The sequence below is a fragment of the Ahaetulla prasina genome, chromosome 3 (assembly GCF_028640845.1).
Source record: "Ahaetulla prasina isolate Xishuangbanna chromosome 3, ASM2864084v1, whole genome shotgun sequence".
In the NCBI taxonomy this organism is placed as follows: domain Eukaryota; kingdom Metazoa; phylum Chordata; class Lepidosauria; order Squamata; family Colubridae; genus Ahaetulla; species Ahaetulla prasina.
In genome coordinates, this window is record NC_080541.1 from 72,884,652 (window position 1) to 72,910,550 (window position 25,899).

The 25,899-nt window shown below is 38.9% G+C and overlaps 1 protein-coding gene across 2 annotated transcripts in view; it reads right to left on the reverse strand.

Moving 5' to 3' along the window:
- The window catches only part of SLC66A2 (solute carrier family 66 member 2), a 68,728-nt gene that overhangs the window by 31,114 nt on the left and 11,715 nt on the right, over positions 1–25,899 (reverse strand). The window contains exons 3-4 of one of the 2 annotated variants that reach the window (XM_058178820.1): positions 23,115–23,248; positions 20,299–20,352 (exon numbers count right to left, since the gene is read on the reverse strand). In XM_058178820.1, the coding sequence (XP_058034803.1) occupies positions 20,299–20,352; positions 23,115–23,248 (188 nt within the window). The remainder of the gene's footprint in view (positions 1–20,298; positions 20,353–23,114; positions 23,249–25,899) is intronic. The other variant, XM_058178821.1, reaches the window with a different exon arrangement.

The window sequence follows — 25,899 nt, forward strand, 5'->3', positions numbered from 1 at the left end:
TAGATGGGAACAAGCCTAACTGATAACTCAAACTAATGCCAAAAGTGCAACACACCCCACTCCTATGTGATGTTAAGCGTTTAACCCAGTGGTAGTCAACCTGGTCCCTACCGCCCACTAGTGAGGGTTCCAGCTTTCATGGTGGGCGGTAGGGGTTTTGTCTGATACTGAAGCATTTTCCTTTTTTTTTTAAATTTAATTGACTTTTTAAAAAAATTTCATAGCATTATTAAAGATTTATTCTGCCAAAAATGCGAAAGTCCAACATAAAGTATTTGGTAATTATTATTATATGCTTTAACTTGCTGTAACTCTGCTTTATAAATTTTATAAAGTAAAGTTACTTCCCTACTTTATAAATCACCATTACTGTGGAACTGGTGGGCGGTTAGAAAATTCTACTACTAACAGAGATACAAAAGTCGGCGGTAGGTATAAAAAGGTTGATTACCCCTGGTTTAACCAAAGCTAAATTTTTAAAAATCAAATTCACTAATTCTGAAAAATACAGGATCATATTACTAAAATTAATTTAGTTTTATTCATTTGCAACTATTTTCTTCTAATAAGTGAACAAAAATAATCCAGAAGATTTTGCACACGTTGGCTTTATTGATTTGATAGCAAACAACAGAAAACAGTAAAAAAAAAGGGTAAGCTTAATGAGAAAACTACTGCTACTTCAGCAATTCTTTGTCTGACATGTATTTATTTTAAATACTAAAACTGTCTATCTTACACACACACAAAAACTTACAATTGCAATATCGTACAAAACAGATAATGCTCTTTTTAACTGTCACCTTTGTTTCTAATGTTCTTGAACCTGATGGTAAGACCCAATAACCAATGACTCTAATGCTCAGACGCAAACAAGATTATAGAAATGTTTACAATATTGTCATTGAACATAACTAGGCCCACGTAAGTGTACAAGTAAGCATTACTGCGGGTTTTCATGATTTTCAGTAGTCATTTCAACATTGCGTTCTTGCTTCTAAATAGATCAGGGCTTAAATATTTCATGGGACTTGTAATATTTTTGAAAATACAAGCTGCTACAGGCCTAAATTCTCTGCAATGAAGCAGTCCTTGGAGATAAGTACTTTGGCATAAAAGCTGCACAAATACATCTGTTGTTAGATGTACTGATAAATATAATGCTGATAAAATTCACTTCCTAGGTCCTGAACAAGTGCCCTGTTCTTTGGGAGGTGGGGTTAAACTTGAAATCATGACCATTCTATTTCTCCTGCCAGATACCTAATTTACAAAGACTCAACTTAAAAGCTGGAAACATCTTAAAACATTATCCATCTCCCCACCCCACCCGAATTAATAATTACTGAGGAAAAAGAAGTAGGTAAGAAAGTAGAATAATATCACTGCATTAAGAGCCGTGGTGGTGCAGTGGTTAGAAGGCAGAATGTGGTTTTGCTGGCTAACTCTGCCCATTGCTAGGAGTTTGATCCTGACTTGCTCAAGGTTGACTCAGCCTTCTATCCTTCCATGGTTGGTAAAACGAGGTCCCAGATTGTTGGGGGCAATATGCTGACTCTGTAAAATGCTTAGAGTGGGCTGTAAAGCCACTACAAAGCGATATACAAGACTAAGTGCTATCGCTATATTGTTATTACTATTTATTTTTATAAAAACAAGGTTCAGTTTTTGAGTTCAATAACCATTCAGATTCCACCAGAATGCATTGAGTTAAGCTTTTCGGAAATAACTGGGGTTCACCCCACCCCTCAACATTTTGAGAAGCAAAGTAAAACAGCTGCAAATGCAAACACAGCATTTTTTTAAAAAGAGAGGGAGAGGGAGGAAGGGGGAGAGAGAAAGAAAGAGAAGGAGGGTGGAAGAGAGAGAAGAAGAAAGAGAGAGAGAGAGAGGGAGGGGGAGAGAGAGAGAGAGGAAGGGAATGAGGGAGAAAGAAAGAGAAAGGGAGGGAGGGAGGGAGAGAGACCTTTTGATTAATGAGAAAAGAGCCTGGCTGCTTTTTCTTGTGAATTATGTACCAATTTCTTGTGCGTCTTAAAACATGCAGCATCTGTTTCTGGGGGTGGGTGGGGAGGAGAAATCTGGGAGAAGAAAGCTTTATGACTTTCTCTCTTGTAGACAAAACTGGAATTGGATGCTGGAATAAAGAATAGTTTCTGTTCCATGCACTGCATGAAGTAACGTAATTGCAACTGTCTTCACAAGCGTAGGCAAGGAGTAATTTCTTCAAGGATAACTACATGCAAAGCAAAACTAAAAACCTTCTTTGTTGTTAGCCTCTCCTCTGGCTTCATTTGTTATGCTACAGTTTGTTTTGGTCCAGGTTGCCTGTGAAGTTGTATGTATTTACTGTTTTGTATTTGGAAGCCATCCAAATCTATGGAAATGGGTGGCTATAATAACAATAATAATAATCAGTGTGCTGAGAACTACACCCTATGCAATTTATTTCCAGACTTTTTTTACAGGATATTTCAAATACCTGAAGAGCGAAGGAAAGCTAAAGGGAGCCACTGAGGCTTTTCATTCATTGTTCGTGCAAAAGCTTTTGTGGCTCTGCTGGGAAGAGAACATATGGCCCAAACCACAGAAAAGTATAATGCATGCCTAAATATAATACAACAGAAGGAATTAAAGAAAAAGTCTTATGAATGTCTATGAATGAATAGAAAAACATCTACAACTTGGAAGGAACTTTTAGTCTTCTATTTTTTTAAAAAAATTCATTTTCACAGCTGGAGAGGTAGTTTGGTGTAGGTCAGTGATGGCAAACCTTTTCGGCATCGAGTGCCCAAACCGGAACATGCATGCATGTTGCATGCATTGGTGCGGGCCAGCACCGGAAACCCAAAGACCAGCCCGCCATCAGAAGCATGCCTGTTTTGGGGGCATTTTGGGGGCCGTTTTCCAAGCCATTTTTGGCCCAGCAAAAGGCCCAAAAACAGCTGAAAAACAACTAAAAAACAGCCTGGAAAATGACCTGTTTTTTGGCCGTTCTTCAGGCCAAAAACAGCCCTAAAAATGGCCTGAAAACAACCCAGAAAATGGCCCCAAAATGGCCTAGAAAACAGCTTGGTTTTCTGGAAACCAGAAGAGCAGTTGGCGACAACAGGCGTGCCCACAGAGAAGGCTTTGCATGCCACTACTGGCACATATGCCATAGGTTCACCATCACAGGTGTAGGTGATGGCCTAGAAAGCAGGAGACTACCAGTAGTCCTTGATTTACAACCATTTGTGTAGTGACTGCTCAAAGTTACCACAGCACTGAAGAAAGTGACTTATGATTTTCACACAACCGTTGCAGCATCCCCACGGTCACGTGATCAAAATTCAGATGCTTGGCAACTGGCATGTATTTATGACAGTTGCCCTGTTCCAGGGTCACGTGATCAGCATTTGTAGCAGGGGTGGGTTCTACTTACCTCCGCTACCAGTTCGCAACAGGACTGTGCACACTTCTGCGCATGCATAGAAGTTTCTGCACATGCGCAGATTGTCCATGATGATGTGTGGGCGGAGTCTCCCACCGTCATTACTACCAGTTCACAAGAACCGGACCGAACCAGGAGCAACCCACCACTGATTTGTAGACTTCCCATCAGACTTCTTATAAGAAAAATCAATGGGGGAAACCAGATTTGTTTAATGACTGCATGATTGACTTAACAAATACAGTGATTCATATAACAACTATGGTAAAAAGGTCATAAAACAAACGCAGAACTCATTTAACAATTGCTTTTCTTAATAAAGAAATTTTGGGCTCAACTGTGATTATAAATCAAGGTTACCTGTATGGGTTCTAGGTCTCCTTTAAGAATGAAAATCAGTTGGATAACTTTGGGTCAGTCACTGAAATTATAGTTTTTTTGTTTTTTTTTTTACATTTATATCCCGCCCTTCTCCGAAGACTCAGGGCGGCTTACAGTGTGTAAGGCAATAGTCTCATTCTATTTGTATATTTACAAAGTCAACTTATTGCCCCCCCAACAATCTGGGTCCTCATTTTACCTACCTTATAAAGGATGGAAGGCTGAGTCAACCTTGGACCTGGTGGGGCTTGAACCTGCAGTAATTGCAGGCAGCTGGTTTTAATAACAGGCTTCTTACAGCCTTGAGCCACCACGGCCCCCGGTAGTCCTCAACTTACAACAGTTCCTTTAGTGACCATTCAAAGTTACAACAGCACTGAAAAAAGTGATGACACGACCATTTTTCACACTTACAACCGTTGTAGCATCCCCATGGTCACATGATCAAAATTCAGATGCTTGGCAACAGGTTCATATTTATGACGCCTGCAGTGTCTTGGGGTCACGTCGTCACCTTTTGCAAACTTTCAACAAGCAAAGTCAGTGGGGAATCCAGATTCACTTAACAACCAACTTAACAAATGCACTGATTCACTTAACAACTGTGGCAAGAAAAGTTGTACAATGTGGCCAAACTCACTTAACAAATGTTTCACTTAGCAGCATACATTTTGAGCTCAATTATGGTCGTAACTCTAGGACTACCTGTACACTTTGCTAGCAACAATGAGAAACATAAAAAAATCCAGAAAAATGTTTAAACCCCACTCCTATTATATCTATAGTGTGGTACCTTAAAGTGATGGATCCATTAAAGATCCATTTCAGGATATTTCACACATATTTACCAATATATAACATTATCTAACTAATTTTGCATTCATTGACCTCAGTGGTTTTTAACCTTTTTGGCACCAGTGACCAATTTTGTGGAAAAGATTTTTTCCATGGACCAGGCCGGGGGGTGGGGGGGAGCGCACGACATAGATCCCTTGCATGTGCAAGGGGTGGGTGCAAGGTATCAGTGGGGGTGCTCACCCCCACTCACACCTCGGCCTCTGCAGCTGAGTTCCTAACAGGCCATGGACTAGTACTAGTCTGTGGCTGGAGGGTTGGAGATCGCTGATTTACAATATTTAGGAGTTTAATCAATTGCCACCATCCAGCTCTTTCCCTTATGAATTTGAATTTTCGGTTATTTAATATTCTTTTCACACTAAATACCAGGTGTAATGCTTGGATGATAGCCAGACGTATAAATAATCTGTCTAATAATTTCCACCTTGCTCTACGTGCATTCAAAATCTGCTTTGGAAGGTTGGGAGTTCCTTCAGAACAGGTCTGGGGATGCGAGGCAGGAAAGATAAATCCCATTGGGCAAGCAAAAATCCACTTGCATGATACTAAATGAATGCTTAATTTCCTAAGCGAGTGCTGTTTGCTTTCTGGTCAATTATGACCTAATTGTGCTGAACCACCTAGAGATAAGCAGCAGCAATTCCACTTGATTAAACTTGACTCTTCTCCAAGTCCCACATAAAGCAATGGCAAAAAACAGTTTTAGAATAAAATATGGTACCTAGTTGAATGAACTGCTATTATCCAAATTGTATAAAGTTGCATACTTTGAATCAGTGGTGGGTTTCAGAATTTTTTACTACTGGTTCTGTGGGTATGGCATGGCTTGGTGGGCGTGGCAGGGGAAGGATATTGTAAAATCTCCATTCCCTCCCCACTCCAGGGGAAGGTTACTGCAAAATCCCCATTTCCTCCCAATCAGCTGGGACTTGGGAGGCAGAGAATAGATGGGGGCGGGGACAGTCAGAATTTTTACTACTGGTTCTCTGAACTACTCAAAATTTCCGCTACCGGTTCTCCAGAACTGGTCAGAACCTGCTGAAACCCACCTCTGCTTTGAATAAATCGTTCAACATTCCCGTTCTGGAGAAAAGGGGAGTTCAAAGAAAATCAAGCCGAGATCTATTCTGCCTTTCTCACCAAAGCAGCTAACTTTTTTGCAAGGATCCCTCAACCCTCAGGCCTTTTTTTTTTAATGAATGGATGGATATTTATAGTCAAAGCCATGGACTTTCATTCATCCTATCACGCAATATTCCTGCATCACAAATTTTTATTCTATGAAGAGCTTTTCCCATTTAAAAAAGTTTCTCTACAGTGTTCTTAAATCAAATTAGAAAACCAAGTCATATTTTGTCCCAGAATGGTGGGAGGAATGGGAACATCTACAATCCATGCAAAGGCAGCCATTGCACACCAAATTCTTTCCAATCTGGTCTCCTTGAAACTGGAGGACCTGGAATTTCTAGGCACCACGGGAGTTGACTGAAGCTTTAGGACAATGAAGTCTGACCATCTTTGACGGAAGTCAGGTAGAAAAAAAGATACAGCCTGTCCTCCCCACTATACAATGTATTTATTTCAAATCAATGAGTAGGGCATGATCAGGCAGAGCCTGAGGGCGGGATCAAACACATCATCAGTTTGGTGTTATTACATTCCAACAAGAAACCTAAGTCCAGTGCTCCCCGTACCCCTGTGAATTCTGTTGACCCTTATCTAGAGCCAATTTGGCTAGACCATTAATAGATCAGATTCTTATGTATAGGTAGCATGGAATAAACTTTTAGTGCTTTGAATTCTACTCCAGTTGTTCCTGGATTCTTGCGCCTGTGTTGTGACCCAGGTTCCTGGACTCGGACTCCTGGAGGAGGAGGATTCAGAGAATGAGGAGGAGGAGCTGGCAAGGCCTGCTTCCCCTGGGCCCTCTCCCTCCCTGGCACCGACCCAGGAGGAGGAGGAGGGGCTGGCAAGGCCTGATTACCCCGGGCCTTCTTCTGATTTGGCAACGCACCAAGAACAATCTTGGCTTGATGCGAGACTGCGCAGACGTGATCAGCGCGCGCAGCAGAGGAGGCGTTGGGACAGGGTCAGAGAATGATGAGTCACGGAGCGACACCCACAGGGGATATAAAGCAAGAGGCGGAGCTTCCTGGCTTTTTGTCTTGGACAAAGCAATGAATTTGCGCGGGCAAACTGTTTCATGGATAGAATAATCTTTTCGTGAGTGACTCGTGCTTTATCTATAATTTTCTGGTTATCTCCAGGGATTTTGGCAGGCATGTGGGGAGACGTGTCCAGAACATCTCTGTGCCAGAAGGAATCCAGCCAAGTGTAAACAAACTTGGAGAAGGCCTTTGACTGACTTTTTGTTAGGAGTGGTGGGAGGGGGAAACAGAACAGCCTGACAGATGTTATCACCACACATTAGATCAATGCTCTCCGTATATATTTTTTTAATTTTCAAGTTTTGTGTTATGGACATTCTAAAAAAAACAAATGGCCCCCAAGGACAGGAAACACATTTTGTTGTTGTTGTTTTTAGTTGCGAAGTCATGTTCAACCCATCGCGACCCTATGGACAATGTTCCTCCAGGCCTTCCTGTCCTCTACCATCCTCTGGAGTCCATTTAAGCTCAGGTCTACTGCTTCAGTGACTCCAGCCAGCCACCTCATTCTCTGTCATCCCTTTCTTCTTTTGCCCATAATCTTTCCCAACATTAGGCTCTTCTCCAGTGAGTCCTTCCTTCTTATTGTGTGGCCAAAGTATTTGAGTTTCATCTTCAGGATCTTGCCTTCTAAAGAGCACATTTACCAGAAGACAAACTGGGTGAAATTATAACACTTCCTCTCAGGGCACCTGGTTTTTCCTGGGTAAACAGAACACTCCAAAGCAAACCCTGGGTTGTAGTCAGTCAGTCTCTCTCCCTCTCTCTCTCACTGATGGAAAATACAAAATCTGCACATCATTTTTTCATGAACAACTTTGAGTTCAATGTAGGGCTAGATGCACTGTAAGAAATATAAATTATTCACGCAAGCTTCAGATTTTTGTTGACAAGTGTTGTCAAATTACAGTTTTAAAATAATTCCAATATCCAGAACCACTTACTTCAAACACATTTTATAAAGCACATAGATGTTCATTTAAGATATTTTCATAAAACTTTTTCAGTACATATTGAATATCTTTTTCTTTCAAAAATTTCAAATATAGGGGGAGAATCCATTTCTCTTCTCATTTCCCTGCCTGCTTGTAAATATATTTAACACGACTGTCTAAATGTTTGCCAGATAATGATTCAATCACATCTCAGATGTCAGAACATGCTTCTTAGTATTTTTGCTGCACCTTCATACTTTCCCTTAAGACTTGAGAATACACATTCTTCTATTTAACTCAAACAGTCCGATGTTAATATTTTGAAAATCTAAGGGCACCCTCAAGTGTTCAAATATAGCAACTGCAGCTTTTATAGCATTTTCAGATACCATGTCACCTCCAAGTTTTCAATTTGGCATAAAAACTCTTTTGTCCAGATTAACTTTTTATCTAAATTGCCCATTTCCAAAGATATGAATCTTTATCATCGGCATCTATCATAATCCATGCATATTTGTATCTACAATTACCCTCCTGTAGTTACCCATACACTTATGGTATCTACATTATCTTGTGACTATGGAGATCCAGCAGTTAAAACTACCAGGTGCCCTGCAAATATTTTGGATTGATATCAGACCCAGCTTACATGACCAATGACGAGAGAACTTCATGAATTAATGCTTTTTCCCGATTATTCACTGAACCATTTAATAAGTTCTAGTACAATTATTTCCTTTGCTTCTATAGTACATAAATTCTTATTTATAGATTTCCTTCCCCAATCCCAAGATTCAATGTAAGGTCCTTCTGACCAAGTTTCACATGATTTGGCCAAACACAGTAGAGACCCAATCTCTCCTAAGGGACCATTGCTCTAACACAGTGTTTTTCAAACTTGGTAACTTTAAAATGTGAATGTGTGGATTCCAATTCCCAGAACTTTGGAAATTGAAGTCTTCCCATCTTAAAGTTGCCAAGTTTGAAAAATACTACTCTAACAAATCATTTGCAAAATTCTTCTTTCCTTCTTCATCATCTTTCATTAATTGAAGAATTGTATGAAAATACCTTCCAAGCTCCCAAATATTCCAGTTTTCTTCACAGATCTTCACAGCCTAAGACGTGATTATAACCGATCTTAACATAACATAACAACAGATTATTATTATTATTATTATTATTATTATTATTATTATTATTATTATTATTATTATTATTATTATTTGAATTTATATCCCGCCCTTCTCCGAAGACTCAGGGCGGCTTACATTGTGTTAAGCAATAGTCTTCATCCATTTGTATATTATATACAAAGTCAACTTTTATTGCCCCCAACAATCTGGGTCCTCATTTTACCTACCTTATAAAGGATGGAAGGCTGAGTCAACAGAGTTGGAAGGGACCTTGGAGGCCTTCTAGTCCAACCCCCTGCCCAGGCAGGAAACCCTACACCATCTCAGTCAGATGGTTATCCAACATTTTCTTAAAAATTTCCAGTGTTGGAGCATTCACAACTTCTGCAGGCAAGTTGTTCCACTTATTAATTGTTCTAACTGTCAGGAAATTTCTCCTTAGTTCTAAGTTGCTTCTTTCTTTGATCAGTTTCCACCCATCGCTTCTTGTTCTACCCTCAGGTGCTTTGGAGAACAGCCCGACTCCCTCTTCTTTGTGGCAACCCCTGAGATATTGGAACACAGCTATCATGTCTCTCCTAGTCCTTCTTTTTATTAAACTAGACATACCCAGTTCCTGCAACCGTTCTTCATATGTTTTAGCCTCCAGTCCCCTAATCATCTTTGTTGCTCTTCTCTGCACTCTTTCTAGAGTCTCAACATCTTTTTTACATTGTGGCAACCAAAACTGGATGCAATATTCCAAGTGTGGCCTTACCAAGGCGTTATAAAGTGGTACTAACAATCTACGTGATCTTGATTCTATCCCTCTGTTTATGCAGCCCAGGCTGATAGGTCTGTAGTTTCCTGGATCTGTTTTTTTTCCTTTTTTGAAGATGGGAACTACATCAGCTCTTTTCCAGTCCTCTGGCAGCTCCCCTGTGCTCCAGGATCTTTGAAAGATATAGTTCAGTGGTTCTGAAATCACGTCTGCCAGTTCCTTCAGAACCTTGGGATGTAATCCATCCAGTCCTGGTGATTTGAACTCGTCTAGGGTAGACAGGTGTTCACTTACCATTTTCTTCCCTATTTTAACTTGTGTTTCTAATCTGTTTTTTATAGTGCTGTTTTTGATAGGTTGGATTGTTTTTTCCTTTTGTGTAAAGACAGATGCAAAATATGAGTTAAGTAGATCTGCTTTCTCCCTGTTGCTTGTCATCTTCTTGCCACTTTCTCCCAGCAATGGGCCAATTGTTTCCTTGACTTTTTTCTTGTTTTTAACATGTTGGAAGAAGCTTTTTTTGTTATTTTTTACTTTTGTCGCTAGCCTTTGTTCATTGTGAGCCTTAGCTTTCCTCACTTCATCTTTACAGGCTCGGGCTGTTGCTGATATTCTGCCTTAGTTATTTGCCCTCTTTCCACTTTTTATATTTGTCCTTTTGTCTTTCAATTTGTCAGATAGTTCTTTATGCATCCATGCTGGTTTCTTTTGAGATCTATTATTTTCTTCTTCATTGGTATTGTGTTAGACTGCTTTTATAATCTCCCTTTTCACAATTTCGCAAGCTTCTTGAGGTGTTTTCCCCCTGAGGATTCTCATCCATTGAATCCTTTTCAAGCTCTCTCTAAGTTTATTGAAATTAGCTCTCTTAAAGTCCAAGACTCTAGTCTGACTTTGTTCTACTACTTGTATTTGCTTAATGTTGAATTCCAATATTGCGTGGTCACTTGCCCCCAAGGTTCCTGTAGCTTCAACACCTTCTATCATTTCATCTCTGTTAGTGAGAATTAAGTCCAGTATGGCTGATCCCCTTGTCGCCTTCTCTATTTTTTGGGAAACAAAGTTGTCTGCTAGGTTTGTTAGGAACCTGTTGGATCTTCCACTTGGTGCAGAGTTTGTTTCCCAGTTGATGTCAGGGTAGTTAAACTCCCCCATTACTACTGTGATGTGCTTCCTACATACCTTAGTTAGCTGACTAGCAAAAAGTTCATCTACTTCCTCTGTTTGGTTGGGTGGCCTATAGTATAGACCTATGGCAATATCATTTTTCACCCCTTTTATATTGACCCAAATACATTCAAGATGATTTTCATCATTGTTGTGCTCTATTTCTGTAGAGATGTAGTTATTTCTTATATATAGTGCAACTCCACCTCCTCTTTTATTTGGTCTATTTCTTTTAAATAATTTATATCCCTCTAGCTGTATGTTCCATTTGTCAGTTTCATCCCACCAAGTTTCCGTAATGGCAACAATATCATATCTGCCCTCATTTACTTGAATTTCTAATTCACCCTGTTTATTCCTCATACTCTGTGCATTGGTGTATAGACATTTGAGTCCATTTGGATTGACCTTGTGTTTACTGTCTACATAACCTGTGTTGACTGCCCCTACTTTCTTGCCACCTGTTGGTTTAGTGCACATGGTATGGCACTCACTGTTAAATGCTTGGTTTTGCTTGATAGCAGGGCTGATAGTCTTACCCATACAGACATCTATGTTACATGCACTGATAACCCTTTTAGTTTTCAATTGCTGGGGACAGAAATTTTATGTATCAGTTAATTCTCTGTCCCCACTGTTCAGTTTAAATGTTTATCCAGAAAATCTGTGAATGTATTGCTAAGTAACTCAGTCCCTTTCTTTGATGGATGCAATCCATCTCTTTTGTACAATTTTTCATTGGACCAGTTGCAGACATCATGACTAATAAAACCAAAGCCTTCCCTTTTACACCACTCCTTTAGCCACACATTAAACTCCACTACACGCTGGCCTTTACCTTTTTGTTTCTTATGTACTGGTAAAACCTCTGAAAAGTTAAGCCTACAACCTATGCTATTAATAATAATAATAATAATAATAATATTTTAATTTGTATACCGCCCTTCTCCCGAAGGACTCAGGGCGGTGAACAGGCAGATAAAATATAAATACACACAATAATTAAAAACATCCCTTAAAAAACTAATTTAAATGCCCAAAATGTTAAAAAACGTACTCCCCCGTAAAATAACAAAATTTTAAAAACCCATCCAATAAAAATAAAAATCAGGCTAGTCCAGCCATACGAAATAAATAAGTTTTAAGTTCACGGCGAAAGGTCCTAAGGTCAGGTAATTGTCGAAGTCCGAGGGGAAGTTCATTCCACAGGGTCGGAGCTCCCACAGAGAAGGCCCTCCCCCTGGGGGCCGCCAGTCGACACTGTTTGGCTGACGGCACCCTGAGGAGTCCCTCTCTGTGGGAGCGTACCGGACGATGGGAGATAGAAGCCGGCAGTAGGCGGTCCCGTAGATAGCCCGGTCCTAAGCCATGGAGCGCTTTAAAGGTGGTAACCAATACCTTGAAGCGCACCCGGAAAACAACAGGTAGCCAGTGCAGTCTGCGCAGGATAGGTGTTATGTGGGAGCTCCGAGACGCTCCCTCAATAACCCGCGCAGCCGCGTTCTGAACTAGCTGAAGTCTCCGGGTGCTCTTCAAGGGGAGCCCCATGTAGAGAGCATTGCAGTAGTCCAGGCGAGAGGTAACGAGAGCATGAGTGACTGTGCATAAGGCATCCCGGTCCAGGAAGGGACGCAACTGGCGGATCAGGCGAACCTGATAAAATGCTCTCCTGGAGACGGTCGCCAAATGGTCTTCAAAGGACAACCGACCATCCAGGAGCACGCCCAAGTTGCGTACCTTCTCCATCGGGGCCAATGATTCACCCCCGACAGACAGCCGCATCTGCTGTTCATACCCCAAGCTCTGGAAATCATTCTGCACAGAAAGCACATCCTTTTGGGACAGATCATTTGTGCCAAGATATATAATAGCATCAACATCAGAATCCTTACTGGCATTCTTGACTATCTTAAGAATACGCCTCTTGATAGATATCATTTGTTCTGATGCAAAAGAACAGGATGGGATACATGTCAATAGGCTTTAATGAGTCATAGCAACTTTCTCTCATTCCTGGCTCTGCTCCCAACTGTACTTCATGAGCCAGTGAATCCAGATTGCACATATTTGTTCCTCACAGTAAGGAGTCATCAGCCACCCAACTGTCTTCTTTGCCTTCTTGTAGATAGGAATTGATCTGTGCTGCTTCTCAACTGTCCAACCTCTCATCTTCTGTCTAGCCCAGTCTCTTGTTTCTTCCTTGCAAACTCAGAAATTTGAGACCCTTCCCTGAGAGCTTATTACCGAATTCCAACAGTGTAGAAGATTATCTTCTATACCTCTTGTTTTTCTCACTTTTGTTTGTTGGGCTTTCTGCTTTGTTTGATTCTTATTCTTATAGGTCATTATGTTTTCTTTCAGTTCCTGTTGTTGGGTTTCTTTTGTTTAAATCTAATAAATCTTCATCCTGCTCTATAATCTGAAGCACAGTTTTGCACGATTTTATTTTCCAGCACAAGCCTGTACTTGCTTCATGGAGAGCTTGTTTTGAGACAAAAACACAAACCTGTGCCACAAGTATTTGGGGTCATGACCGCATAATCAGATCTGTTCTTTTTCACTTCTGTTTATTAAGCTGGACAAATGTTTGCTTCTTGTTACTTACCTAGATTCTTAGGTTAAGTCAGGAGTCAGCAACCTGCAGCTCTGGAGGATTTTGTGATTCCAGGCGTTTTTTAACAACTGGTTCTCTGCCCTAATGACAGAGAGGGTAAGCGTGTGGGTAGGTGTGGGTAGGAGGGTCATGTCTGGTGGAAGTGAGTGACATCGAGTTGGCCATGCCCACCCAGGTTTTGTGGCTACCGGTGTTTTCTTTTCTGTGGGAAACGGGTCCAAATGGCTCTTTGAGTATTTAAGGTTGCAGACCCCTGGGTTAAGTTATGTACACAACATCAATTTAGAGGGAAAACTAGTTAGAGGCTTCATACTTGAACTTCCCTGCTATAGCCAATGGTCATGACTTTATCACAACTAATAAAGACTATAATAGTTGTGATAAAAACACTTATACCTGTGGTGCCTTACTTTATCACTGTTAGTTTCAAGAGTAATATAAATTAATCCTACGATGTTTCATCCTCTTTACTCTAAATGAGCAAAGATAATCCTTGCTGAATATTATCATTGATCCAATGTAACATTTTACTTATACAGCTGAAATTTCAGGAGAAAGAAATGATAAGGAGCAACAAGTTAAGGCAGGGTACCCAATTACAGCACACTCTAAAAGCAAAATTTGCAATAATCAATAAACAATTCCATTGGTGGTTTGGGGAAATGCAGTTCTAACTTGGGGAACACTAAAGCAGAATATGTCTTAATTCCATTTTCTTTTTAAATTGTCTCGTTTTCCAGTTTCAAGATCAGAGGTGGGTTTCAGCAGGTTCTGACCAGTTCTGGAGAACCGGTAGTGGAATTTTTGAGTAGATTGGAGAACCGGTAGTAAAAATTCTGACTGGCCCCACCCCCATCTATTCTCTGCCTCAAGTCCCAGCTGATTGGGAGGAAATGGGGATTTTGCAGTAACCTTCCCCTGGAGTAAGGTGGGAATGGAGATTTTACAGTATCTTTCCCCTGGAGTTGAGTGGGAATGGAGATTTTACACTATCCTTCCCCTGCCACGCCCACCTACCCATGCCACACCCACCAAGCCACACCCACAGAACTGGTAGTAAAAAAAATTGAAACCCACCATTGTTCAAGATGCAAGCTTCATAAAATTAAAATGAAACTTCAAAGAATGAAACTTCAAAGAACTGCATACTCATCAAAACCATAGCATTGGATACCAAAGACAAAAAAATTATCCTATAATTGAAAGGGTCCTAGCTCAACTTAATGGTACTCTGTTAGAAAAATCACAGTTCTGACTCTCACATACTGTTTAAACTGCCCTCCTTCAGAGCAATAAGGAATGGAAAATACAATAGTTACAGAGACAGACTAGATTCTATCATAATTAGCGAAAGTAGGACCCTGCAAAATAGGGCAACAGTACTGAAGTATTCATATACCAAGCAATTAAGATACTTATATTTAACCTTGCATTTTTAAAAGAGATTTCCTTTAGGCAGGCAAAATCTTACATTAATCTATGCAAAATGATAATTAGATTAACATTCATAATTGGAAACTGGCTGGTAATTTCAACAGATGGGAAGGAAGAATGAAAGGACATTGTTATAGGAAGTGTGGGGCAGTAAAATTTCAAATATAGGGAAAAATAGGGGAAAAAACCACCTGGCTGGTTTTAAATAAGAACAGTTTTCGATCCAAAATAGTAAATTATTTTTAAAAAGACCATCGTTACCAATTCAAGTTATACCTATGTACCTGGTCTGAATTGATAAGCGCAACAGTAATTTTCTCCCCAGATGAATATGCTGCAGTCTTTTATAATAATCCCACTATAGGAATTATTAGAAAAACAATTTCCTAACAATTTTCCTAATAATGATTAGGAAAAAAATGTAAAAGAAAAAGAAATATCATACCACTATAGCTATAATAATAGATGTTAAATATCCCAGAGCAACATAACAAATACTTATGGTCAAAAATATAGCACAATAAATAAGTTGGCAATAGCCAAAACGACGAACCGTATCAACCAGCTCCGAAAACAGAACACAATTAACAGGAAAGTTTATCATTTATATTAAAGTTGGGTATGAAAAGAGAATATGTATTTTCTCTCAACCTCATCCCTGCCCCCCATCAATTGTATTTCGGAGTTTCTTCCAAAACTACAGGTGGGCTGCAGTTCAGCAGAACTGTACTCTGACATATTTTTTTCTTCTGTTTCAGCCAAAATCTTCAGGCAAAGATGACACAGCCAGTACATCTCATCCCGCTCTTCTCTTCATGGTTTGGGCTACATCTCACCTGCTGATTTTCTTAACACCTCTTTTTCCCTTTCTCCTTTTAGTTCTTCTTTAGCTACCAATGTCCTTGGGTTCAATTATAGCATACTGAACCAGTCATCTGCCTCCCATCTTCCCAGCACATTTTTCCTTATCTCCACTAAGCCAAGTTGCGCACCTTTTGAATTAGTTAATGTCCCTGGCCTGTTCCAGGGGTGAAATTCAGCAGGTTCTGACAGGTTCTGGAGAACCGGTAGCAGAAATTTTGAGTAGTTCGGAGAACTGGCAAATGCCACTTCTGGCTGGCCCCAGAGTGGGGTGGGAATGAAGATTTTGCAAAATCTTCAACCAAAAACTGTCTACTATTGACCTCACCCCATTCCTAAGAGGACTATAAGGGGCATGCATAAGAGCACAAAAGTGCCTACCGTTCCTGTCCTATTGTTTCCTTTCATTATATCAAATTAATATAGTTATTGCATATTTTTTTACATATATATATATTTCTTCAAGATATGTTGTTTTATCTATGACAATTGTTTGTGTATACTGTTGTGACAAAAAGAAATAAAAAAAAATATCCTTCCCTCAGGAGTGGGGGGGGAATGGGGATTTTGCAGTACCTTTCCCTGGAGTAAGGTGGGAATGGAGATTTTACAGTATCTTTCCCTGGAGTAAGGTGGGAATGAAGATTTTGCAAAATCTTCAACCAAAAACTGTCTACTATTGACCTCACCCCATTCCTAAGAGGACTATAAGGGGCATGCATAAGAGCACAAAAGTGCCTACCGTTCCTGTCCTATTGTTTCCTTTCATTATATCAAATTAATATAGTTATTGCATATTTTTTTACATATATATATATATATATATATATATATATATATATATATATATATTTCTTCAAGATATGTTGTTTTATCTATGACAATTGTTTGTGTATACTGTTGTGACAAAAAGAAATAAAAAAAAATATCCTTCCCTCAGGAGTGGGGGGGGAATGGGGATTTTGCAGTACCTTTCCCCTGGAGTGGGATGGGAGTGGAGATTTTGCAGTATCCTTCCCGTGGGGTGGGAATGGAGATTTTGCAGTATCCTTCTCCTGCCACGCCCATCAAGCCACACCCACAGAACTGGTAGTAAAAAAAAACTGAATTCCACCACTGGCCTGTTCAATTTCTCTCCCAACCCCACAAAACACAAGTTTGTGAGTCTCAGTCTAGATGCAGACCATCCAAAACAATTGTTCTGCATATGAAATGCTTGTGCAACTAATTTTATATATTCCTAATTCAAGAGGTACTTTGAAATGTGCATGAGTGCAAATGAAGCTCTTCTCTTTCAGTCTAAATTAAAGAAGTTAATGCTCTGGAAGCTGTTCCTGACTTTTTCTGCATGAACGAGAAAGAACTTGCTGTGCATGCATATGCAGAAAGAAACAGCCAAAGCAGATTTCAAGGCAATTATGCCTGCAAAATATGCAGTTTTAACAATAAGATGAGAGAGGAGTTTCGTTTGCACTCCCACGTATTGTGAAGTTTCTCATTACACACTTCTAGTATGTACAGATTCCAACTGAAGCAAGAGGTATCTACCAGATTTGAAACTCCCCAAAATTATTTACTACTGAAAAAAATGTTATTTATCAATATTATCACCATGTAGTGTTAACAATCCTAAAGCAGGATGCTAAATAGTAAACAGAAAAACTAAGTAGGGGGAAAAAATCAAATTAGCCAAATCATAAAAAGATAGTAACTTCAAAGCGTGATGACAATAAAGCAAGCACAAGTACTTGTTCTCCATTCAGATAAAAAGGAAATTAGCTTTAAAAAGCTAAAGACCTGACACAGCAGCTACCTAAATTAACAGTTCCCAACCTTGGTTCTATAATCTCAACCACTGGCACTGCCGAGTGAGGATTACAATGCACACTAGTCAGCATTTGGGTTAAGTTTAAAGTTGGAAGCCATTTAAAAAGCTAATTGAGAACGAAGTACAGCTTTATTAGATGAATCATGTTTAGCCATCAAACAAAAATGCAACTAAACCACAATACCATTAATACACAACAACTTTTTCAGGTGCTAGCAACTCTACAATATAAAGTTTGTGCACTGTCTCTTGACTTAGAGAAAGATTCTTTTAAGATAACATATTGAACGTTATTTAATTAAATCTTCTTTCGTAGAGATATTCAATGATTAACCCAGCCAATTGGGTGTTTTTTTTAATTAGCTCCAAATAAACCAAAGGCTTAATGAGAGCAGAAATCTGCACAGGAATCCATTTTTATCTATTACATTTGCATAGATAAGCCTGACCAATATTTTGTTTCTATTTGAAAATGGATATTGTAACTGCTGCTTGGCATTAGAACAATTAGATTTCTGGATAAAGCATGTGGATAAAAGCTTTGTCCTGCTTTTCTTGGTAGTGGTGATGGGGACAATTAAGGACACTAAGTAGTTTTCTGGACTGCTGAAAGGGAGGAGGTTCAGTTTGTACTCTGAAGTTAATGCCAAATGACTATTTCAAATAATCTACCATTTTTACTGTCCTTTGATTTATATAAACCAAATAACTATAGGTCTGAGCACTCTGATGTGCAGGACTGTCCAAATCTCTGAGACCATGTGTCCACTAGTTACTATCTAGCACATCTGGAAAGAATGACACATTATACACATTGTCCAGCGGTGAAATCCCCCCCCCCGTTCTATCTGGCTCGCCGAACTGGTAGCGCCGGCGTTAGGAGGCTCCGCCCACCTGCCGGGACGTCATTATGTCCCGGTTTTTCACCATCTGCGCATGCGTAAAGGTTCTGTGCATGCACAGAAGAGGCGCACGCGTGAGTAGCGCAGAAGAGGAATGCAGAAGAGGAACGTTCTCCCGTTCCTGAACCGGTAGCAAAGGTAAGTGGATTTCACCGCTAACATTGTCCAAAACTCCTTCCAGAAGAGCTACATTTCAAATAGTCATTTCTTGTGGCATCTTGCTCAGCAATAATTCAACAAGTATTGTCCCAAAATCCCTCTGGAAGAGCTCTGTATTCAGTTTCTTCCATGTGGCATTTTGAGTAAAGACCAATCTCCAGTAGTGTCATTTTTCCATCTCTGCTTTTGGCTATGGTCTCCTAAATTTCAGCGTTCCAAGTAATAACCCCATAGAAAGCAGAACTCCGAGGCAGGCAGATTCCTCAAATAACAATTTTATTGGAAATATTATATTGGCACAACTGGTGAAAACTGACTCTGAAAGTTACAGCAGTTTTCATTTAATTAAAAAGTGAAAGTCCCCCCTTTCCCCAAACAATCAGTCACATTGTCCAATCCAGGTGCTGCCAGTTGCCTGGTTACTTCACTCCTCCTTTCTCTAGCCACCTGTTGAAATGTCCTTGGTTCCCACAGGAAACTATTTTGCTTTGGCTACAAAACCCCATCTAACTATGTCTCCCCTCCCTATCCCTTCTTCATGTTGTGGCAACACTGAAGCCTCCAAAATAGCTCCAGTCAGGTTCGCTTCAGAGTTACCATTAACCTTCCAAAATGGAGGATAACCAGCTGATTTTTCTAGCATGAATAGAGCAGTCTGGAAAATTGTAGTGGGAAGAGGTGGTCCTGCAGCCACTAGGCCTTACAACCCTTGATATTAGACTTTTAATCAGCTCTCAGAAACTGAGAGGTAATCAATGCAAGTAATCATGTTCTGATATTTGAAAGTCTGATATTTGAAAACAGCCATATGTGCGTTTTAATATGATTATCTCAAGATGATAATTATTATTTACTATCCACAGTTTCCACACAATAGTTTCTAAAATGCTCAACTGACTGGGAAAATAACACTCCAACCTAGGGAAAGCACAGATTATCTATCATTATTTAAGTAAAGAATTTTTTTAAAAAACCTAAACCAGTGGAAACTTTGACAGGGGTAGGGAAACCAGGGCTCTGGTCCTTTCTTAGGTACAGAAGCCAGATGGATGGCTTTGGGCCAGTTCTTATCCCTAGACTGGAAAGTCAAAAATATCTATCCATCACACACAATGCACCATTGTGATAGATTAGCCCATAACCTTCAAATGAGACTTTTACCCTGCAGTGCATTGATTCATATAATACATACACGTACACACTCATGCATGCAAATGCTTTTAAATATGTCTGCATATTGTTCACACTCACACACATACAGACACACACAATCCTATCCAATTGTCACAAACTGTTGAGTGAAACACCAATTATTGTGTGAAATATGATGAACAAAGTAAATTTAACAGGATAAATTGTATAATGTCAAATCTAGTAATGGAACAAACGGGGGGGGGGTAATATATGGGAAACATATAAAAAGCAAAATTGAATGTGCCTTCTCCCTTAGTAATAAAACCCAAATGAACACTGTCGCTGTTAAGAAGATGTAGCACAGAAAGTTTCTTCTTAGAAATGATAAGCATGCATTCATTTCTAAAATGGCAAAAAAAACCAATCCCAACACGCTAAACTAAATCCCAAGCAAAAACAAAAAAGCAGTGGAGAACAGATGGTGTTTCAATGGCACCCTCATGCAACAAGGGTTTCTAAAGTACATACCTAGAAAGGTTCTCTTGGGAGCTGTTTTGATTTCTTCATCCTTACTATCTGCAGCTATATTAAAATATTGAAGAGAAAGCAAAGACAAAACAAAGTAGTTTGACTCCTCATAATAGCAAGTTCTGAAAGTGCTCTAAATTAGCTTAAGGTAGCTTGATGGCAGTCATGCTAGAATGCTTTTTTATATAAAAAAACGCAATTTAATTAGCTGGATTCTGATATTAGTCATTCATACTGTGCTCCCCAAAATTTAGAAAAACAAAAGAAACATTTAGAAACCATCAATGTACAAGAACCGTAGTTTAAGCAAATATGTTATGTTATGTTAGTTATCTATTTTACACCACATTACATTTTTGTTCGCTAAGAGGATTGTGAAAAAAAAATATAAGCAAAGATTTAGCTTAGTTAAATCAAAATAGCATGAAAGCTCATCTGAGACTGTTGATAAATGATGCTTTACAATCCAGCCAATAATTCAAGAGGTAAATATGTACAACAAGCTTATCTTAAATGTCAATAATTGAATTACAATATGAATAATAAATAAAAGCTTAAGCTATATTCACTTATCCAAAGTGGTACAAAGCTACCAAACCAGCAATTATTTTCGTTCTCTGTAGCCAACAAGATCTATTGTTTGATAAAAGCAGCTAAATTCTGTTCAAAACAATTCTCTCTAAATTTTGCAAATCTAGGAAATTGTTTTATGGATGTTGAAACAAAGTCAGTAATTGCTTTCAATCACCACATACATGTATTTCTTACACACATACACACCAACCCAAACATTTACATTTCCAAATTCATTTATAAAAATAAAAAGCATGAATTCAAAACAAAAAGCCAACAATGCAAACTATCAAAACAGATTCTTAGATATTTCACATCATTAATTCATAGAACTCAATGATTTAAATCACACAAGAACATGACAAAAAAAATATTGCATTAAAATTAGAAAAAGGCATTTTAGAAAAACCTCTAGTGTATACTGCTCACAAAAGTAATCATAAGGAGGATATATTTAAGCGAATTACTCTTCTTATGCAGGACAGGTTTCATATAAAAACAGGCCAGAAATGTAGGCTATATAAATTAAGAGGCTGTTAGCTAGACATTGGGTTTACTGTCATAAAGCAGGTGATTCAAGAAAAAGTCCAAGGCTGAAGGCTCAATATTGACTGAAAAGCAAAAAAGAGACTACATCTTAGTCCCTGATTAAAAGCTTATGGAAATTCAATAATTTACAACAAATTAACAAACATTCTAACCAGCACAGAACAGACAGATCCTCTGAAATATGCCCATTAAAGATTTGTTTCATGTAATACATTTTTCTGTGCAACTGCCCATTCTGTCAGTGTTCAGCAATGTGAAAATCATTAATTCCCACCCAGAATCAGCTGCATGTGTGAAGGAACCTGGTTGTATAAACCAGGAGTATCAAACTCGATTTCATCGAGGCCACATCAGGGTTATATTTTACCTCGGGGGTGGGGGACGTGGCCAGGTCGACATCACTTGTGTCGGGGGCACCTGTGGTGGCCCAGGCGGGGCTAGTAGTAGTTTGTTTTGCTAGTGGACTGCCAGTAAAAACAGAGCTTGGAGAGCTACACGTCGCCCTGCCAAGCTCCATTTTCGCTGGCAGAGCCACTGCAGGCCAGTCCTTCACTGTTTCCAGGGCAGCCCTGCAGTCCAGATCTAAGCAGCCCTGCAGGCCAGATCCGGCTCACAGGCGTTGAGTTTGACACCCCTGGTATAGACACTGAAGCTAAGCATTCAATCAGAATATGAACTTAAGAAAATCAATAGAATGAAGGCACATACGGATGGATGGACAGATGGAAGGAAGGAAATCTTAGCAAGTCTGCTTTCTTTGCATTGCCATATCTCACTATCTAACTTTAAGACATGTGGACTTCCAGAATTCCGTAGTGGGAATTCTGGGAGTTGAAGTAGTCACATCTTAATGGTTTACAAGTTTGAGAAATACTGCCGTATCTGAAGAGGACAGAAAAATAAGCATGCACAGGTCTGTAAATTATATATATATTTCATGGCATCATGACATCAGCTTTTTCTCTCATTTCTTTTATCGACCAACTTTCTTATTATCACAAAATGAAGAATGAACACATCCAAAAGCTGAAGTATGACAAAACTGTAGAATGTTTTTGTACTGCAATAGAAATATATATGCATGTGACTGTCATACCCTATTCCCACATTTTGTATTTGAAGATCACACATAACTTGATGGAAGCCATCTGAACCTCTAAGAGATAAGAGTGCTGACTAGCTTGTCCTGCGATTCATCATTTAATATATCACAGTGTTTGTTTTCACAACCAGACATTCATGATAAATGGAAGGACTGATCCATAAAACGATGGAATGTTATGCTTGTGAGCAGAACAATGAGTACAAAAGGTTATTTCAGGTGGATGCCACATGAGTTTAGAGCAATGAATGCGACACCAAGAAACATATGAGTATATAGTAGCAATAGGGAATAAATGGTGGGAAGATCTTTCTTCTATAATTTTGCAAAAGAGAACAACAGAACCAACTTCTATAGGTCACTACGCCAATAAATAGGGTCACTGGGTGAGAAATGCTTTGATTAGGATTTGGCATATTCATATTCACACAAATAAAAACAAATATTTTCAAAATAAATCACATTTCCTCAATTGGAATACTCTTTAAATGTTGAAACATCAAAACAGAGTTTTGCCAAAATATAATGGAGCCAAAGAAAAGAGAGGAGAAATAATGTTACACAGAATCAATATGTAATGATTTCAACCAACCTGAAAAGGAACGTCGTTTTATATTCAACTCATTAGCCACACGTACTTCAGTGCACAGTTTCAGCATCAATAACATTGTGGCTATCATTATAATGCTTTGCAATAATAAGGGCGACTCAAAATGTCTCCCAAACCTAAAAGAAGAAAAAGAGATATCAAGTGGTTGAATACTAAAAGAAAAAAAGACTTTCATAAAACAAATTCCAGAAAGGATATAAATTAATTTACTGATATTCAAATTCTGGTCACCATTTTAATTCTAAGTAGGGAACCAGAATATAAATCTATTAGCTAGATAATCTTTTGACAAAATCACATCAGATGCCAAATAAACTGTTCTGGATAATTATAGAAAAATATAACAAATAATGGAGAACAAAATTAACAAATTAATTTTTTCTGAGCTTCCTAATCTTACATAGTGAAGAGAAGATTGTAAAATAATGGTACTGGACATTCTTAATTTTAAATACAATATTTTTTGCCAAAGAACCTAAATCTATACATTCAAAATCAGTTTCTCCCTGTAAAACCACTAGAGGGAGATCCATACTCCTCTTAAGCCTTTAATGATCATTAATAAAATGCTAAACCTGTAACAGCTTCACAAAACATTTTCAGATATATTAAATTAATATTTAATGTTCATGTTTACTATCCTGTTTTTTTTTTTAAAAACTTGCTAGTAATATTCATTTGCACTATGGCAGGTGTGACCAATTGGGCTTCCTTCAGTATCAATTCCAATGGTCTAACTTCTGCAGTTGATTAACAAGGCATGTATTCAGACAATCCAAAAATGAAACTATAATCAGTAATTAAGAAATACAGTTTAAAGAACACTGGAGGCTAGCAGCACACAGAGCAATAAAATACTCAGTTGGTATTTAAGAACTATGCTTGCAAGTTTGTTGACAAACATAAAAGAACTTAACTGTCTCTGGGTCACTCAAGTTTGGAGACACAAAGTGAGTTCCAAGAAGGGCAGTGGTGAATTTAGCATCCTGGCTTATTCCCATAGCAAAAAGAGAAAGTTTAGCAAATGCAGCATTTTCACATACCTACATGCAAATGTCCTAAAGCAGAGGTCTTCAAACTTGGCAGCTTTAAGACTTGAGGACTTCAACTCCCAGAATTCTCCAGCCAGCTATGTCTTAAAGCTGCCAAGTTTGAGGACCCCTGCCCTAAAGGCAAGTACCTTTTGCACTGCTTCCCACAGGCATAGAGAATAGAATAGAGAGAACAGGCAGAGAAAACAAGGTTTCTAGACAAAATAGGGAGAAAGAATTTGCTTGCATTTGCATGACTGGGCAAACTTGGGAAGAAACTTGTTCTCTTCTAAAATGCTGGGTGATTGACAGCACTGGGAAGGGGGGATTTTACTAAGTCATCAAGAAGATATCCCCCAAAAAGATTTGTTTCCTGGACTGATGAGAAAGGAATAAAGGAGGAATATCATAATCTATGATATTGCAGGCTATTTTTCATTACTATTCTAACAAAAGCCTACACAGAAATGTCTTGGTTTCACAACAGCAACAAAGCATAACGAACTTCTCCATAGGAATCACAGATTGTTCCATAGCTCAAGATTTACTGTTTAAGATTACGTTTGTGTATACACATTTATGTAGCCTAGTCTTCCTTTTAAGAAAGTTTGAAGGCCCGCCAAATCATACCTCGTCCCCCTCACAGTGTCTCTCGCTTTTGGACATCTGTAATTTCATATATATTAATCAGTCAATCGGAAACATGGAAAGAATTCAAGGGGAGTGCTTACAGAAGTTCAACTATGTACACTGGGACTGTCTTGCCTAGAGTTTTAAGGGAATCTCCAAGAACCCATGATGGAATCTTTCCTTTCAACAACAAACTATCTGAACCACCTTTATTCAACATATGTGAGAGCTTCCTGACAATTCCTTTTGTTGGTGAGACTTGGATATTAGGCAATAATATCTAGCTGTCAAAAGCTGTCCCAACTCTTCTGTACTTGGGCTAAGTATTACCTTCAAAGGTATATAAAATCCAACCGATAAAAGCTAGCTGTAATCATGAAATGGTTTGTTGTTGTTCAGTCACTAAATTGCATCCAGCTCTTTGCAACTCCATGGACCATAGCACACCAACTCCCATCCTCCATTGTGTCCCAGAGTTTGCCCAAATACATGTTCATTGTGTCAATAACACTATCTAACCATCTCATCCTCTGCCATCCCCTTCAATCTTTGCCTTCAATCTTTCCCAACATCATGGTCTCTTCCAGTGAATCATCTCTTCTCATTAGATGGTCAAAGTATTTGAGCCAAAAAGAACCAGAAACTATTTTTATATGAGCTATACTACGGTATGATTTGTATCATTAATTTTTAATGCAGTTTCAATTTTTAAGTCTTGAGTATGTCTTTTGTAAGGTGAGAAAGAGGAGACTTTAAGAGCAGATTGAGTACTGTATATAAACAGTGTTCTCAGTGTCAAACTATGGAAGCAAATGTTGGTCTTGAGAGAAGCAGGACAGAAAGACGATGCTTTTGAAGTTCGGCTTTGGAAAAGAGAATACTACGGACAGCCAATAAAAATGGATAATCAAACAAATCAACCCAGTTTTCTCACCCAAGGCACAAATGACCAGGCTCAAATTATCATACTTCGGACATATTGTGTAAAGGCCTAGTACTCTGAAGAGGGCTCTTATGCTGGGAAAGGTAAGACAAAAGAGAAAAAGAGGATGACCGGCAGCATTTTGGATGGACTCATTTACTCTGGTGACAGGTGCATCATTGGA